We start from the raw sequence: 18,420 nt of genomic DNA, 5'->3' as shown, positions 1-18,420 counted from the left end.
GCGCACGCGGGGCGGGCCTCCTTCCCGGCACCCACTGAGCGCCCGGCCCTCTCACCCCACCCCTCTCCCCCGCTGCCCAGGCTCCGCCTCCGCGACGGGGCAGCAGAGAGGAGGCGACCGGAAGCCACTTTAAAGCAGAGCTCGGGGTGACAGGCGAGCGAGCTGGATCGGGAGTGCGGTTGCGGCTTTCTGCACTCCCGGTGGCGGAATGGCCAGTGCGCTGCTTGTCGCGTCTCCGGCCTGCGACCCTTAGACGCCTAAGCCTGCCCTGCGCGCCGATCCTCCCGCGCGGACGCTGCCGGCGAGCCGGCGGTGAGGCGACTCGGCTCCTGCGGTCCGTTCTCTCAGGCAGCGCGATCAGGTAAAGGGCTCCGGGTGGGCTCTGAGGAGCCGACGAGAAACCTTAGCTGGGATGGTGGGCGAGGACGGGGGTCTCCGGCTTCGCAGCCTCTCACGGATCTAGGGGTGATTGATGTTTAGACTGTGCCTTTTTCTACCAAATTCACTCGGATCCCGTCAGTACCGGGATGGGATTGGTGTACACTTCTTAATCACTTACGGCCTCGGGCAGGTGTATAAATCTGAGGAAGACATTGAAGGGTTTAGTCAGGGTCGCCGGCGTCTCCCCAGTCCCACTTGGTCTGGGTGGGCGCGGGGGCACGTCTATGCGGCCTCCCCCGCCGGGCGGACCCCGAGCGCTCTGAGGCGAAGTGAGGAGAAGCACTTCGCAGATTGAGGGGCAGGGCACGGCAGCTGTGGGGAGCCTTTCGGCAGACCCGCGTTCCGGCGGCAGCCCAGAAGTTTGCAGGCAGTTTTCAGATCAACTTTGAAGGCACAGGAGTCCTCGCCTTCCTCCCCGCCACCTCGAGTAGCGCCGACCGCCTTCCCCCCACCCCCGCTTCTCGGCTCATTTCTGCGAGCCTCTGAGACTCGCAGGACGATCCTCGCAGGAAGGTCGGTTGAGGAGGCGAGCAAGCAATTAAGTGTGGACGGCGCCCTGAGGGGCTTCTGGGATGGGGGGAAGCCTGGGCGGGGGTCGCTGGTTGGGACGAGGCTGCGGGGAGGTTTGGGGGGCGCTCCGGAGCCTGCCGCGGGGAAGGCGAGGGTGCGATGCTCCGGAACGCCGGGAATTGGCCGGGCCGGGCGGCGCCTCGGTCGCGCTGCGCGGAGTTGGCGCGGCCCCTGGGGCGGCGCTGCGGAAACCGCCGTGGCCGGCAGGAGGCGTCTCTCGGACCCGGGCTCGGCGTCCGGGTGTCGCGCAGGGGCTGCGCGGGGGAAGAGTCCTGAGTTTGCAGCGGGCTGTTTCGGTGCCCTGCGCCGGGGGCCGGGAGTGAGATCACGAGGTGAGGGGTGGAGCGGTAGGTCGCCTGCAGCGGGGGGACCGGAGGAAGTGTCCTTCCAATCTTTATTTTTCTGTTATGCAAACTAATTGAGGAACTGGGTTCTAGTGACTTCCCCACTCCAGCCACTTCAGTTCTCCGCCTCTTCCTCAGTCTTATTTCCCAGTTTGACGGAGGGCAATAACAGGAAAAGTTACCGTGTGTGTGTACACCTCTATAAATAAAATTGGTTCAGTGTCTGTTTTGCCTTGGGTGGATGTGGTAGGAGTGGCGTGTGTGTGTGTGTGTGTGTGTGTGTGTGTGTGTGTGTGTGTGTGTGCACGCGCGCGCGCGTGTCTGTGTGCGCGCGCACGCACGCGAGGGGAAGGCACAGGCGGGTTTAGTGGGGTGGAGAGGGAATACCACAATCTGTGCCAATTGTGCCTTGAGGCAAGAGCACCGAGTGATGAATAATAACGCCTGGCTTGGCGGCTTTCCAGTTGATTTATGTCTTATGTCAAGTCCCTCCTTCCCTAACAATGCCAGCTCACACCGAACTCTTTTTCTGCCTTTTCCTTTTGTACTTACCGTGTGCCCTAACACCTGGCTCTATACAGTTGAACGCTAAAAAACAGGTTGGAACTTTCCGGGTCCACCTATATGTGGATTTTGTGTGCTACTGTAAATGTGTTTTCTCTTCTTTGTGATTTTCTCCACCTTTCCTGTAGCTTACTTTGTTGTGAGAATACAGTACAATACCACATGTAACAAAATTTGTGTTAATCGGCTGTTTATTATTGGTTAACGGTAGGCTGCTAGTAGTTAAGTTCGGGACTCAAAAAGTTATGGATGGATTTTTCCAGGGGTGGGTTCCATGAACAGCCTCTTCCTCCCACCCACCTTGTTCAAGGGTTAGCTGTACTGTGCTTTCTTTGAGTTTGATCATTATGAACTTTTCATACATAGATTTATGAATGTTTCCAGTTAGATCTTTAATATTCATTTTTCTGGGGACTCAGTTTTATAATTTTGTTATTGTTGACCTATAAAGGCTAACAGAACTAGATTTTTAACAGGTGCTTTTTTCTTCAGTTAAAACATATTATGGAGCACCTGTGTGCATTGTGCTAGGCATAGTACTGGTCACCTGGGATGACTATTTGATGAAGCCACGGACCCTTGCATCAATGATCTCTTTTTCTTTTAGTCTGTTGGCTGAGAGAGAGAGAGATTAATTGCTTATAACCAGCTTTTTTCTACCTCCTACAGTGCTAAGGAGGAGACGATGATATTTGTCATTTTACAGAGTTTTCTTTGCTTTTGACTTTAAGTTCTAGTTTTTTTCAAGGGGTCTGATTCTTTGAAGAGAGCACCTTTTTGGTTTGAGTAGCTCATTAGGAAGCTGATATTTGGTGTGTGTGTTTTATATTCTTGCATTATTTTTCTATAATATGGCTTCATTTGCTTTAATAGATAAAGTCATATATGTGTCATTTCTGAAGACAAGGACAAGGAAGCCCTTTTGCAATTAAGAAGTTGTGTTTGGTCTCTAAAACAGCCTATAGTGGTTGCTGCTAATGTAGCTTCTGTTGCTAAACAAGCAACTGGTATTCCTTCTCCAATAGTGGTAATGTTTTGGGGATTGTAAAAGTAGACCTTTAACATTCTTCAGGAATATATTCGAACTTAGAAGTGCTTCAACATGCTCCTGGCTTTCTCCCACATAATATTTCCATTGAGAGCCCCTGTTTCCTGGGTAGATCCTCATGCTTTAAATTCACTCACTATTTAACTTTGAAGTTAATCTTTAATTTGGTGAACTTTTTTTTTCCTTTTTTCTTTTTCTTTTACAAAGAAACCGTTTTGTCACCTCGTGAGATAGGTGATAAACAACTGTGAAGAGAACCACAAACCAGAGAAGTTGTGGTTTCCCTGCTGTCATCAGTTAGCCACACTTATTTCTACACCTCACCCCCCAACCCCACCCTAGACTTACAGTAAAAACTGATACTCCAGCAGAATTACCAATCATATATTGTCCACAAATAAATGTCAAGAGTCTATTGGAAGATACTATCTCTTTACCTTTACCTGCTATGGGCTTTTGAATAGCCTTGGCTGCTTTGGAACCTTAATTTCTCATTAAAATTTAAAATTGACCCATAAAGATGAAATATGGTATAAGAGGAGTGACTTCAGGGACTTAGTCACAGACTAAAACAAAACATTTTGATGAATGAATGGGATCCAGTTGTTGTCAGCTTGCAAATGATCATCTTCTTTCCTTTCCTGGTAGGATTTTTAGACTCTGAGGAGCAATTGGAGCTCATCCACATCATGGAAATGGAAACCACCGAACCTGAGCCAGACTGTGTAGTGCAGCCTCCCTCTCCTCCTGATGACTTTTCATGCCAAATGAGACTCTCTGAGAAGATCACTCCATTGAAGACTTGTTTTAAGAAAAAGGAACAGAAGAGATTGGGAACCGGAACCCTGAGGTCTTTGAGGCCAATTTTAAATACTTTGCTAGAATCTGGCTCACTTGATGGCGTTTTTAGATCTAGAAACCAGAGTGCAGATGAGAGCAGCTTACATGAACCTATTGTGAAAAAACCCCTGGAAATCAATCCATCATGTGCACCAGCGGAAAACAGTATGTCTGTCCTGATTCCTGATGGCACAAATGTTGGGGGCCAAATACCAGAAGCTCATCCTTCCACTGATACTCCAGAACAAGTGGTTCCAATCCAGGATCACAGCTTTCCACCGGAAGCTATCAGTGGGACGGTGGCAGATTCTACAGCAGGGCACTTCCAGACTGACCTTTTGCACCCCGTTTCAAGTGATGTTCCTACTAGTCCTGACTGCATAGACAAAGTCATGGATTACATTCCAGGGGTTTTCCAAGACAACAATTTTACAATCCAGTACATTTTGGACACCAGTGATAAGTTGAGTACCGAGCTTTTTCAGGACAAAAGTGAAGAGGCTTCCCTTGACCTTGTGTTTGAGCTGGTGAACCAGCTACAGTACCACACTCACCAAGAGAATGGAATTGAAATTTGCATGGACTTTTTGCAAGGCACTTGTATTTATGGCAGGGATTGTTTGAAGCACCACACGGTCTTGCCATATCATTGGCAGATCAAGAGGACAACTACTCAAAAGTGGCAGAGTGTATCCACTGATTCCCAGGAACACTTGGAAAGATTTTACTGTAACCCAGAGAATGATAGAATGAGAATGAAGTATGGGTATGTATTTATAACTACTTTAAAACTATTGTTAAATCCTATAGAGAAGGTCAGGAGGCTAAATGCTTATTAGTAGGGTAGTTTCTTTCAGTAGTAACCTAACAGGTTTTATTCTTTTCTTTACTGTTACTCTTTCGGCTGTATGCTAACCTGGTTTTTCATGTTGGTTTAATGCAGAGTATTCACCTAACCAGATTATGAAGTTTTATGACTTGAACAATCCATATGTCACTCTGTACAGTATGTGTGTGCCAGAGAAGTTGCATATACATTGAATGTTGTAAATCAGATACTGTTTTAATCACACAATACTGTTTTGAAAGAAAATCCAAGGTTAATCTTACTGTAGCACAAATAATGAATACCAAATTTATTTAATTTTAAAGTTTTGCATGTTGAGTAGCTGCTAGTTTTTTAAAGGAAAATACTATCATTTGGAGATATCTGTGTCCCTCTTTCCATTTTGAATGGTATGGTTTTTCTGTGAGCTTCTTCCCAAACTTCTGAATCATGCCCAAACATTAATTTTTTTTTTCTTTTTTAAGTTTCCTTAAGTCTTTCTACCTTTAAGTTTATTATTCTGTTTACCTTGTAGAGAAAATTGTTCTACAATTCAGGCTGTTTTCTTAGACCTGAGCAGTGAGTTGAAGGGAAATTTTATGTAAATAGATATGTTGATTTACAGGGAAATTTTATGTTAATAGATATGTTGATTTATCATTTACATAAAAAACAGTTATCCTCAAGTTTTGTATGCAAGACATGTATGTAAATAATTCAGTTCTTTTAGTGCAAATTCACCGATAGGGACCTGAAATTTCCACATCTGAATTCTTACTTAATTGAGTATAAATTGAAAGAAATGGTAGTTGCCATGTGTGAAGTTGCTAGTGTAAAAATGGCTGTGTAGTAAGCATTAATCTTTACATTTCAAATTTGTTTCTCCTGTAGTCTAGGAGTTAAAGTATGTGATGTTACTAGCTATTTGTCTATGACCAAGAGAAAGGATTAAAATTCTATGAGGGGAGAAGAACACATCTGTCCATGCTACCTGACTTGGGAGACAATGAGGGCAACCTGACAGCTTCACAGATAATGAATGGCCTGATACAGTACTGAGAGGCATGACCCATAGAAAGGAAAAATATGCTGAGAATCCTAACCCACAAGTCTGAGAGAAAACTTTCTTAAGAGTCATCTTTGTTCACAGATAAGTTGGGTTACACTAACCCAAGTGTCTGGAGAGCCAGCAATCAAATAGTGTCAGTAAACGTTTCCAAGTTGTCTAATTTTGTTAGTCTTGATGTTAACTTTCTGTGTTCTAACATAGTGCCAGGGCATTGTTGGTATTGTAGAAACCAGGTTTTTTGTTTTGTTTTGTTTTGTTTTTTAATTTGTTCCCTTTTAGTATTAGGTAAGTGGTTTTCTTTTGATATTGCATTATGTAAGTTGTATAGTACACAGATCTGTGTGTCTTTTTTAGCAACTTAATTATCATGAGACTAGAACTTTGCATCATTTGTTTCAAAAGGGATGCATGGGATAAAATGAGAAACAATATAAGGCCCAAGTTTAAGGCATTGTTATATAGAAGCCCCTTGGGATAAAAGTAAGATAATACTAAGAATGTAGCTTTCCTGATCAGGAAAATCAAGATGTTATCAAGACAATACATTTATTAATACTAGGTTTTCAAGATTCTATCTTGCTTGGGTAGCAAAATTCTTAGATCCTGCAATAAAGCTAAGTACATTTAACTTTCTTTTTTTTTTTTTTTAAGCCAGCATTGGAAGAGAGAAAAATGTTTTCCATTTTATCTTAAAAATCTTTTTTTAATAAAGTATTGTCCAAAATCTCTGTTGCCCGTGAGCTAGCAATTCTAATTGGTATGTCAAGGGTAATTAATTTTACATATTCTCAAAGCCACTGTAATCCTTCCATCTCCAGATTGCAAAACTGCAGAACAGTGGCCTCCCACTTCACTCTTATGAAGCAAATTTCCAGTCTGCTGAGTACTTCAGCATCTTGGTACATTAAGTTTCTATCTGTTTGAATTGGTCAGGAAGAAACTAGCAGGACTATTGTCCAACGCATTACATTCTGTTACCATGAGCAAAGCAAGACAGGTATTTTGATCTCAGAAAATCCAAGAACTCTCTTAGATCAGGTATTTTATTCTCTGGTAAAATTACTTGGCTGAAAAATTAGATAAAGCTATAGGCCTATAGGCATACAGTGTTGGATAATTTACAAAGTAGTTGCAGTGAGTGCTTGATTTCCAAGTCTTTTTTAATGAAGTAAACTAATATTTATTTGACACTTAAGAGCAAAAGTGTCCGTGAATTATTGTAATTACTAATTCTGCTGCTACATTGTTAATGGTAGTAAGTGGTCCTGCTCTGATAAAAATAGCAAAAAAGTATTAACAGTTAATTACTAGTAAAGTGAAGTTCTCCATAGACAACAGTAAGAAATATAAGATTGTAGATAGCTAAGTGTCAAAAATTAGGCTTTTGGGAAGTTGACCTGTGGTCATTGCAACCTGGTTTTCCTTGTATTCCGAAGCGATGTTGTGTTTCCTGGCAACAAGATGCAGATAACGGCATGTTGAGCCTTGCTGAGAGATTCACAAACAAGCTGGAGCAGCCCAGGTTCACATGGTTACCACATTATTTGGCTAAAGCTATTAATCTCTGTGGTCAGGCCTGTAAAGCTGGTCTATCTGTACAGATTGCACATAACCAGGAAGTGTGTGTTCAGCTGTGTATATGTCCAAGTCTGGCCTAGCAGTCTTCGGATGCAGAAACAATGAATGGCAGTTGTTTTTCCCACTTATTTTCAGCAGTTTATACGACTTGGTAGATCATTATTATATGCTATATCCGTGAGATACTTCATTGTATGTATGGAACTTGGGAAGAGTTCATAGTTCTGGGTCTCTAGCAGAGACAAAAGTTCGTAGTCTCAAAACTGCAGATGAAATTCTTTGTTTTGCAAATGGATTGGATTTAACATCTAATTTAATCCAAATTAGATGTACAGTATTTATTTTATTCTCAAGAATGAAATTGGAAAGGAAGTTGAGCCAGATAAGTTCACAGGTCTCTTCCAACTCTTTAGTCAAGATGTCTAGATGCTAAAAATGTTTTAAAAAGAGGATTTCAATAGTAAATGCTTACTTGGTTTATTATAGTGAAATTATTTTAATTATTCTTTTCGAGTTTTGTCTTTATCCCAAATTATGATACAATCCCACTTCGCTTTTTCACTCTGCTTTTATATATCTCTAGATGTTTATTGCTGACATCAACTGAAAGTAGTTGTATGTATGAACTCCCCATATTTAGATGCCAAGGCTTCTTTTGTACACGGGATGGGCTTTGGAGAATTTCCAGATTCCAAATACACAGTTAAGAAAACAACATTGAATGTTGTGTTTTAGATTAAGAAAATATAGTCTCTGACAGCTTAGGCACTCATCCTTAGTAGAAAATGATACTAAATGGCAGGACTAAGCAATTTTGAAAGAGCTTTACAAACTGTGTGGAATACTGTTGTGGATAATTGAAATTGTGGAGGATGTGCAAATCTCCCTTTAGCAACTGAGATCACCATTGTTTTTCATTTTACATTCATTTTAAAGTGTGCCAGAATACAGAATAGTCTTCCAGTTATTATCACCCATAAAGAAAAGGCACTCTGCAGAATATATTTTGGAGGTAATCTGTACGTGAAAATATGACCAGTGATTATTTCGAATTCTGAATTTCCTGAAAGGGGGAGGGTGAAGAAGAAAATTGCAAACCCTGACTCCATGGTTAATTTTTCTCAGAGGCCAATGTTGTTTTCTCCTCTTTTGGAATTAAGGCTTATTGATATGAGAGGGAGTTTTACTAGTTATGGTTTAAGCATAGAGTGTTGTTATAGCCTTAGTTTTGAGTGATTGTGATTGCTCTTAGGAGTTTTTTGTGTTTTTCTTTAATCTGGCCAAGGGACAATACCATTAGATGATTTCACAGGAACTCTGTGAAAGAAGACAGAGAGGACTGCATATTAATGATAATCGAGAGCATATGCTCCTATTTTTTATTTGACTTGAAGAGTGCGTTATCTAAAGTAGAGCAAGCTCCTGACTGAACTATACTAGAATAGTTAATTTAGCCAAGTTAGCTCTGGCCTGCACAGCTGTGATGATATAGGAACTAACTCATTATGTGTTATTGATAACACTGGAGAGAGGAGAACAGCTGAAACTTACTATGCCTTGTGACTTTTTGGTATTTCTTGAATATACACAGCTGGATGAGTTTGAATTTATTTTAAAAATTCCTGCCTAAGAGAAAGAGAGAGCTCCATAAGCAAGAACTGTGTTTGAAGTGACTTTCAAAATGTGTGCCTTCTGCTTTAGGATAAAGCAATCCAATGAATTATTTTTTGTACCTCTTTATGCTCTATTTACATATGAAATAAAACTAATTGGCTTCTGTCTATACTAATCCAGAGGAGTTACTGGGTCTGTGTAGAGCTATCATGGGAATCAATAGCAATCATCCATTTATTTCCTTTCTGTTTTTTTGTCAATAAGCAGATTAGACTTTTTGAAGCAGCTGTCACCTGGCTGCAGGTTGGGGTCAGTCTGTTCCTGAAGTATTTATGGTAATGAAAATGAACCTTGCTAAAGCCAAAGATGTATAACTTTTAAATCAGACAGTTGAAGAAAATAGCTTATAAGGTTATCTGGCATGATACAGTATGCATTTTCTTACATTGACTCTAAAGCTTTTATTTTTTTATTATAAATAAGTGGGAAAAAATAATGGTGCATTCAACATTTAAGACTTCATTCTGCATATGTGGACATGAAAAAGCTGCAATTTGATGAAGTCTGCTATGTTCCTGTATCTCTTTCTTACTTTTACACTAGAATTTCTGGATTCTGGATTTGCATTCTACTATGAAGCAAGTAAATTCATAAATTTTGTCTGTGCATCTCTGTTCTAAGTGACCCTTAGTTTTATATTAGGCTTGGGGGCTCTTTCTAAAGGGTGAAACAGTATGGAGCCCGTACAAAACTTGGCTACGCAAGAGATGCTACTAAAATCCAGCCATTTGACATTATGACTGTTTTCCTATGACCTCTTTTATTTCTTATCCTTTGATTTGAGACCACCAGATTCCGCATACTTTATCTGATTGTAATAATTTTGATCACACTTAAGTTAGTACCTGATGTCCTCTTGATCTAGATCAGCAACCCTTAATAATTACTGGTGTCCTGTTTGAGAGTTGCACTTGCCTTTTTTGTGGAAGGAAAACTTAAGTACGTGTGTATATTTTTACAAAGGAAAAAACATACTTGGAGCTATAAGATGATTTTTGATTATTCTGGCACAACTTTATAAGGCTGGTTCTGGTAATTGGATACTGTTAAGTTTTGCAAGAAATTCCCTTCATAAAAGCAGCTGGATTTCTCTTTTAAAATATATCTGGGAGTTTTAAACTAAAGTGAAGTGAACATGAGTGATTTTGTATCTTTGGAAGACACAAGAGTGCTGAGGGTTGAGCCATGTTCTGTTTCATTCTGGGTTTGAAATTTTTAGGTAATAGCTTAAGATCTTGGGTTGAACTGAACTTTGTGACACCATAAACACAAACTGTATAAAGGAATAAAATACTTAAGTTCTGAAGTTCACCATTTCTAGGAGCAAACAAGTACCTTTTAGGTATGAGGAACTTTTTTAACAAAATCTGATGTATTATATTTATAGGTTATCTATGGTATTGCTTTCTAGAGTCTAGGAATTATTATGCACAGACTTGCCTCTATTTAAAATCCCTGTAAGTTAAAAAAAAAAATTAAGAAAAAAAAGGGGTCACCTGGGTGGCTCAGTCTGTTAAGCCACTGACTGCTGCTGACTTAGGCTCAGGTCATGATCTCACAGTTCATGAGTTCGAGCCTCGCATTGGGCTCTGTGATGGCAGCTCAGAGCCTGGAGCCTGTTTTGGGTTCTGTGTGTCCCTCTCTCTCTCTCTGCTACTCCCCTGCTCGTGCTCTGTCTCTCTCTTTCTCTGTCTGTCTCTCAAAATTAAACATTAAAAAAATATCCCTGCAAGTGTTAAACCTCATCCAGCCCAGTCCCTGATACATGAACTAAAAGCCTTGAAATTCTAATATAAATTCCTTGTTAATAGGAGAATTTAAAATGGCAATGGGTAAGTTCTGAAATACATCCTGAAGTCTGGCAGGGGGAAAAAAAAGGATTTTATGTAAAATAAATTCCATTCAACTTGGTAGTTTATAAATAAGGTTTATATTTGATTTGTGCAGAATTACAATATAGCAGTCTTGTGCTAACTATAACCAATTCTGTGATCACTAAGTTAAATTTTAGAAGTTGATGATATTAATACTTTTAATTGTGAAACTTAAAATTTTCCTTGCTGACCTAACCTATTGCTGACCTAACCTGTTGCTAAGACAAGCGTAGAAGGGAGTTAACTAAGCATTCCTATTTGCTGTGTCCACACAACGAAATGTGTCTGTCTCCTTGATCTTTCTCTCTCCTATGTGCTGTTTACTTACTGGCAACACCCACTTGGCCAGTAAAGAACCTTTGCATGGTCATCACGATGAAAGGGTAAGCTCTTATGACAGTGAGAATGCTAATGACTGTTCCCTTTCACATTCTACAGAAACCAGTGATTTGCCAGTATGTGTGCCACAAAATGTGTCAGGAGTGTATTAGAATCTCCCATGACTAAGTTATTTGAGAAAGAGTTCAGGAAATTTGTATTCTTTATGCAAATGGATGTCCTTTATTTGGGCACTATTGCTTCTGGGCAAAAGGAAGGGTTTGTGAATAGTCTTACTTGAACATAGCACTTCTCTTATGACTGGAAAATATGTTTGGGCCATACTTACAGGAATTTCTCTTTGTTACGTTACCTTCTTTCCTTTTTGGATTAAGAGATTTTTAAACTGCCTCTTCTCATTTGACATATAGCCATAGAGTTTAGGTGACCTTCTTGGCTTGAAATTTTTACCAGCACTGAATAGTCAGGGCAAGAACGGCAGCGGTAGGGGCCCAAGGGTGATTTTGCTTGTAGTAGTGTGTGTGCTTTCAGAATCTTGCCTGCACCCTGTGATCTTCACAGCTCCTGCAGCTGATCAGGGCGTGGAGAGGGCAAATGGTACAAAATACTCTAAATATTTCCTGTTGCGGTTGGTTTTTGGTTTCTGACTGTCACCTGGCTTCGCTCTTTCACTTCCAGGCATTGAGAGAATAAAAATAAATGCAGCAGAAATACTAGATTTGCTTTCTGAGGTAATAAAAGAAAGACCTCCTTGAATGGGGGTAGAATATGTGAAACAGAAGCAACTTTGTTTGCTTACTTTCTGATGTTTCGATTGTCCAAATGCTGCCACACATCAGAAAATAATTTAGGCTGTCTATTGATAAAATTGAATCTATCAGAGAAGCTTGGTTTTGTAGAATCCCTCTCCCCTCGAAAGAGTTACTGATTAAAGATCCTTTTGAAAGGTTTTGTGATCATAGTTTATGAAACTTAGATAATTAAAAAAGTATCTCTTAATATGTTTTCTGTAGGGAGTCTTTTGTTTTCCCCCCTTTGAGAAATTTGCTTTAAAAAACTCAGGAAGTGATGAATTCTCTATATGGTTAGTTTGCGTACATTCAAATCTCTATAGTCTTGAGACCTCTCATAATAAGCCATCAAAGTGTATATTTTTAATTTGCTCATTTATCAGTTAATCTGCACTAACCAGGCAAAAAGGCAAGGCTAAATTGAGAAAATTCTGAATAAAAACCTTTTTTAAAGGAATTTGTAATTTTAAAAGTCAATCTATAAATAAATTAAGCTAATAGATTGTATCTTACTGGTGGTTATTAGAGGATATATTTTATAATTTTTATAATTATTTCATTTACGTGTAAATGAGTTCTGAATTGTTTGAGGTTATTTGAAAGTAATTTTTAAAGCAATTTTAGCACTTACATACAGTTGATTTTGTAATTAAGTAGAAAAGTTATATAAACAAATATATTTCAGCCCTCTTTCAATGCTGTCAAATTCTATATCCATAAAATTAATCAGTATTGTGCCTTGAGTACATGGCAAACAATTTTTATTGTCTACTTTGAGGTAAGATAGAAACTTCACAGTTTTAAAAATATTTCACTTAACAAATGGGATACTTACTCCTCTTCATTAAAAGCCGTAACTTCATAATTTAAGGCAGTGTAAGATATGATACACATTAAAAAAAAAAGGCTGTTATATGCTGTCTATCCCAGCTGTTCTTATAGAAATTAAGTTTCATTTCCTCTTCAGCCCATGGTTGACAAGTATGTCTCACTTAAGTTACCTTCTAGGAGCCTCAGGACATGTGACTGAACTTGGATAAAAGTTAAGGCTGTATGACATTTCTGATGTCTTCAGAGTGCAAAATTTAATCCCATGCCTCTGTAAATAGATAGCAGTGAGATCTTCTGATCTCATAAGTGTAATTTTATTTATGAAAGATTTTAGGCTTATCCACGTCTTATTAGAAAGTTCTTTTGTGTTCTTTCCTTTGATCTAGTAGTTTTGTAATAAAAACAAGCAAAAAACTTAATTTAGTAAGGTCTTTTCCTCAAGTGAATATTGTAATTTGCTTTTAGTGGTTGCATAGGGCACAGGGGTGTATGGTACTTTTTAAAGGTTTAGGAAACACTTAGGTGTACTCAAATGTGTCTTAGTATGAAGGTTTTTGAGAATAAACTGTGTTATGTGTTTGTTTAGTTACCCACCTACTTTTGGAGAATACAGAATTCCAAAAGCTTAAAAATAGTATTCTTTCATGTAGGAAATCTACCTGCCTTCCTTTTTTCTCCTCTTATTTATCCTCTCATTTTTATTTCAGTGTGTTCATTCTAGAATGACTTTAAGACCATAGGTAGATGTGTAACAATTTGTAAATCAGACATGGGGTTTAAGCACACAGATCAGAGTGATTCTAGACAGCATCCATTCACTAATTTTGTGCCATCTCATTCACCTGCTTCCAAGATATCTCAGGAGGTAACAAGGGAGCAGCACATACAGTCAGGATTTTGCTTTACAATGATCACCTTTTTAAAAATTGATTCCCAGAAACTCATTGTGAATCATCTTAAAGTGAGGATATTTTTACCCAAAAATCATTTGAAGTACTTAGAACCATAAGATAAATCCATGACCCAAGTTTGATGTTAATTGTTCTACGGAGTGAGCTAAGCCTCAGCAATACTGTCTTGATGAGGTGAGGGTCTCCTTGGAAGTGGATAGATTGAATTGTCAACATTTGATTCTTAGCCTGCCCATAACTACTGAGGGTCGTATGCATCATAATATAAACTTCCAATTTTGATTTGTAGATATGTCTGTGCCTGTAGCTACTCCTGGATATAAAGGGGGAAAATCCAGTTGTTACCAAGACCCATGTTATAGTGTAGAAGTTAAGTATAGAATTCTAACCTCTGGTAAATATTGAAAGATGTTGGTACGTATGTAAGAATTTATAGATAATTTTTATTGCCTCAGTAACTCTGTATTATTTATTTGAGTCAGTGTTAGCAAAAATCTTAATTAGTAACAGAATAAATGATGGTTTACTATGTTTCCGAAGCATAAAGTTAGAATGCATAGTCCTCTGAAGTTTAATAACTACACCACTATCACATAATATGTTGGTATTATATATGCCATGGCTTTGATTCTCATCACCTTGTAACATTTGAAGGGATATGCAAGCTTCTAAATATTCCAGCATTGCTAAATGAGTCCTGGAAACATCAAAGCCAGGTATCAAAAGCCAGCTATATTTTGTGTGTCTGTGAAATTTCTTCAGCAGCAACAAACATGTCGCATCTATCATGCCTGTCTCAAGTCTGTAGCAGAAGACTACATCATAGTAATACAATTATTAGAGGACCTATTAAGTGTGTCTAGTTAACTGATTAGGGCAAGTGTTAGTTTGGGATCATAGGTTTATCCTTGTAGAAACCAGTTAATGCTTAGAGGATAGAAGCCAAATTTTGGAAATCTAACCCATGTGATTAAAACTGTACTGAGTAGGCCCAGAAAACTCATTTTTAATTGACCTTTACTAAAATCTGAGTTCTATATTTTATTTGCATCATCTTCCCACTTAAATGTGTTCTACCTCCTGCAATTCCTGTCTCATGTAATGGCACCTTATCCAGTCGTCTAGATCAGAAACTTGGGACACATCCTAGACTCTACGTTCCCTTCAGCCTCACATGTAATCTTATTTTATGTAGTTAGAGTCTAACTCTTAAATACCTCTCAAATCACCCCTATTGTTGCCTCCTTAGTTCTCAGTCATCGCTTGTCTCATGTGCAGTTCTAGTAGTTACAGATGGTTAAGCATAGAATAATAAATATTAATAATAAACATGCTAATAAGTATTTAGCAAGTAAGTGCCTGTCTCCACCCTTCCCCCTCACCCTTCCCCACCCTCCCCTACCAAAGATAAACAAATCAGTCCTTCATACCACCACTGTTGCAGTGGCTTTTTAAAAGGCAAGTCTGAACTTTGTTAAAAATCCACCAGTGAGTCCTATTGCCCACAGAATCAAGTCCTGACCTCTTAACCCAGTATACAAAGCTCTTCATTATCTAGCCCAGCCAAACTGTCCAGTCCAGTCTTATCTCTTATCATCCCTCTCACACGCACATAAACCCTGACCTCCCACATGAACTGTATGTACTGCACGCCCTTGGGTCTCTCGTGCCTTGTTTGGTTGGCTTCTACACATGTCAGTCACTCTGCATGTGATGTCTTGCCTCCCATTGTCTTGCTTGATGACCAGCCAGACTTGGCTCCCATTTCATCTATTCTAGAATACCCCCATGATCCCCTTTCCTGACCCTTTTTCCAGCAGAGGTAGGCCCTCTGCCTCTGGTATTCAGAGCACCATTGTGCCACACTTCACACTGTACCACTGGGTTTGCTTCTCTCTTCTTAACTGACACTAACCTTTCTTCATCTTATCCCCAGCACAGAGCCCAGTGGTTAATATGTCTACTGAAGATGCTTTTGTTTTTGTCGCATTTCTTTTCTTGGTTTCAAACAATTTGTAAATACAGAGAAATTATCTGTAACAGTTATATTCTTTACTGAGCTTCCAAATGCATAATCCCAAGAACTATTTATCTAACAAACGTCATGTTCTTACTAATTTCTATTTTGTTCAGGAACGTTTTAAAAAATAGTTTTGTTTTCATTATAGCTCTGTTTATTATCATTTACATCATAGGCCCTGTTTACTATTTTTTTTTTTTTTTTTGTATTTGCAGTATACATAGAAGACTATACACTGTGGGGCATTCTTTCTGACTTAGTGTGGGTGTTGGTGCTCTATACATAAGACAACATTCTCCAATATTTGTTATCTAATTGGTATGTTGAGATATTTGTTGAGTAGGAGGAAAACGATTTTATAAAGCATCTAAATTATGAGAATGGGTGTTCTTGTCAAAATTTTAAATTAGTTTTGTATCTGGATTCTTACAATGGTATGTGTGGTGTTGTGTTTATTGGTGAAGCACGTGGAAACAGAATTGTGAATACTTCAGTAGTTCAAGTTCATTCTTCCCTTTGTAGAAAAATCATCAATCTTTTTACAAGATTTTTGTTCCCAATTTCATCAGATAGGGTTATATCTTGGGTAAGTCAGTACTGATTGATTTACCCACATGATGTATTTAGCCAAATTTAAATCCTGCACGGTGGCTATCTCCCATACTCAATCTTTTCTGGCTGTCCCTCAGTGGGGATGCCCTTAGGCCAGATAGGGTTTTCAGCTGCCAGGATTTTTGCACTCTGCTTTTACAAAGCCTCTCTCTACCTCTGAATCTCTAGCATTGTCTCTCTTGCTCAGTCTTCTCACATCCTGTATTTACTGCTTTGACCCTTTATCACCATCTGCTCAATACTCTAAATTTGCACTCTTATTTGAGGCTCTGAGACTCTGGGCTTCCTCAGTTCATGGCCTGACATCTCTCACATTGCCTATTATATCCTGGTTCACATTCCCTCATCTGTTATGTACCCCTGTTTGAAAGATTTCCATTTCCACCTATTTGCACTGCTCCTGTCCTTCCCTGTCTGCACTCTTGCAGAAAGCACAGTGCTTGAAGAACTCTTTTCTTGTTCTTCCACACAACCTTTTTCTTACTGGCATTATTTCCTATTATTTAACTGTTCCTAAAATTCTTTCTCTTCGAGAAAGCTATCTTGGATTGGTGCAGTAGAGCCTCTTAATTTTTCCTGACCTTTTTCCATTCCTGAGCACCAGTAACCACCTTATGTCCCATAATGAATGCTGCCATTCCTGGACACCAGTTACCTCCTCTCCCATCATGCTGCATGCCTACTCTTTGTCCTCTCATTCCCAGGATGTATTTGCCACTGATAAGTTTGGATAGGCAGATGTACCGACTCTTTGGCTTTATGTTTTTGTTAGTTATTTCTCTCTTGAAGCCCCTAGAAGCCAGGAACTACATCTGTTTAATTCTTTGTGTATTGCCTAATACAGCCCACCATCACTATTATCACACATACATGACTCATAACTGCTTTCTCATAATAGGAAACAATGGTTTGATAAGGAAAAGTGGTGTATGTTGAAAATTTGGCATCTGTACTGCATGCATTTTCTACTGATGCAGATGGAGGAGAAAAGAAACTCTTGGCTTTGGATTTTTGAAGCATTCCCTGTTTAAGGGAGAGCAGGTGTTAAAATTAATCTTATAAAAAGATAATTTAATGTTTTTCAAATTTGTTGTTTTGTCTCTGCAAAGTCTAGAAAAGCATATTGAAAATCAAATAGAGCTAAAACAGTACTTTGATACATCAATCCAAAGAACAGTTGATTGTAGTAAATTAGGATTTGTCATAGAAATTTCATAATGCCCAATGGACTGAAATGCACAGAGGATGTGGCAAAAGCTGCAGTTTTAGATGTCTTTCTCATGCAAATCATTATCTATGAAGTCTTAATAATACAAGCTTAAACAGAAATTGCTAGAGTGATGTCCAGAATAAAATCTGGTACTTGAACAGCAAAAAGCATTGGCTGTTTATAATGCATATTAACATAATAACTGCTGTTCTAAGAATTCCTTTTTTTTTTTTTTTAATTTATTTATTTTGAGAGAGAGAGTGTAAGCCTGGAAGGGGCAGACAAAGAGGGAGAGAGAATCCTAAGTAGGCTCTGCGCTCAGTGCAGAGCCAGACGTGGAGCTCTGTCTCACAGCCGTGAGATCATGACCTGAGCGGAAATCAAGAGTCAGATGCTTAACCAGCTGAGCTATCCAGGTGGCCTGTTCTAAGAATTCCTTAAAATACTGAGGATTTAACTCATAATTGGAAACAGTTACTGGGAGATAAAGTGGAGAAAATCTGTTTATATACTGGAAACTATGTTAAGAGGGAGAAACAGGTTATTATTTCTCTGCTCAATGAAATCAGACTCTCCTAAAATTAAGTGAAAATTGTTTAAAGCAATTCGATGTGAAGTTTAATTTAGGTATAGGAGTTGCAGTTTTCAATGTTTCTTTTTTTTTTTAAGAATTTTCCAGAAACAACTTTTCCTTTTGACTTAAATATCCTTATTTAACATAAATAATTTTAAACAAAGAAATGTCCAAATGTAATTTTAAACTACATTTTATTGTTTTATTCCCATTTTACACTTAATTAAAAGAATAAGTTCCTCTCCTCTCTCTCAAAATAAATAAAACTTTTAAATATAAATGTTCCTTTTAAGATCATATCCCA

General features: G+C 39.0%; 1 protein-coding gene across 1 annotated transcript in view; it reads left to right on the top strand.

Moving 5' to 3' along the window:
• The first annotated feature begins 54 nt into the window (after window positions 1-54).
• LOC102952262 (TCDD inducible poly(ADP-ribose) polymerase) overlaps window positions 55-18,420 on the top strand; it is a 31,018-nt gene continuing 12,652 nt past the window's right edge. Inside the window, exons 1-2 of the mRNA XM_007086271.2 lie at window positions 55-361; window positions 3,616-4,573. Of these exons, the coding sequence (XP_007086333.1) occupies window positions 3,657-4,573 (917 nt within the window). The 5' untranslated portion in view covers window positions 55-361; window positions 3,616-3,656. The remainder of the gene's footprint in view (window positions 362-3,615; window positions 4,574-18,420) is intronic.

Source organism: Panthera tigris, chromosome C2 (genome assembly GCF_018350195.1).
Source record: "Panthera tigris isolate Pti1 chromosome C2, P.tigris_Pti1_mat1.1, whole genome shotgun sequence".
Taxonomy (NCBI): Eukaryota; Metazoa; Chordata; class Mammalia; order Carnivora; family Felidae; genus Panthera; species Panthera tigris.
The sequence above is the reverse complement of the archived record's forward strand: the minus strand, read 5'-3'. Positions and strand labels throughout refer to the sequence as shown.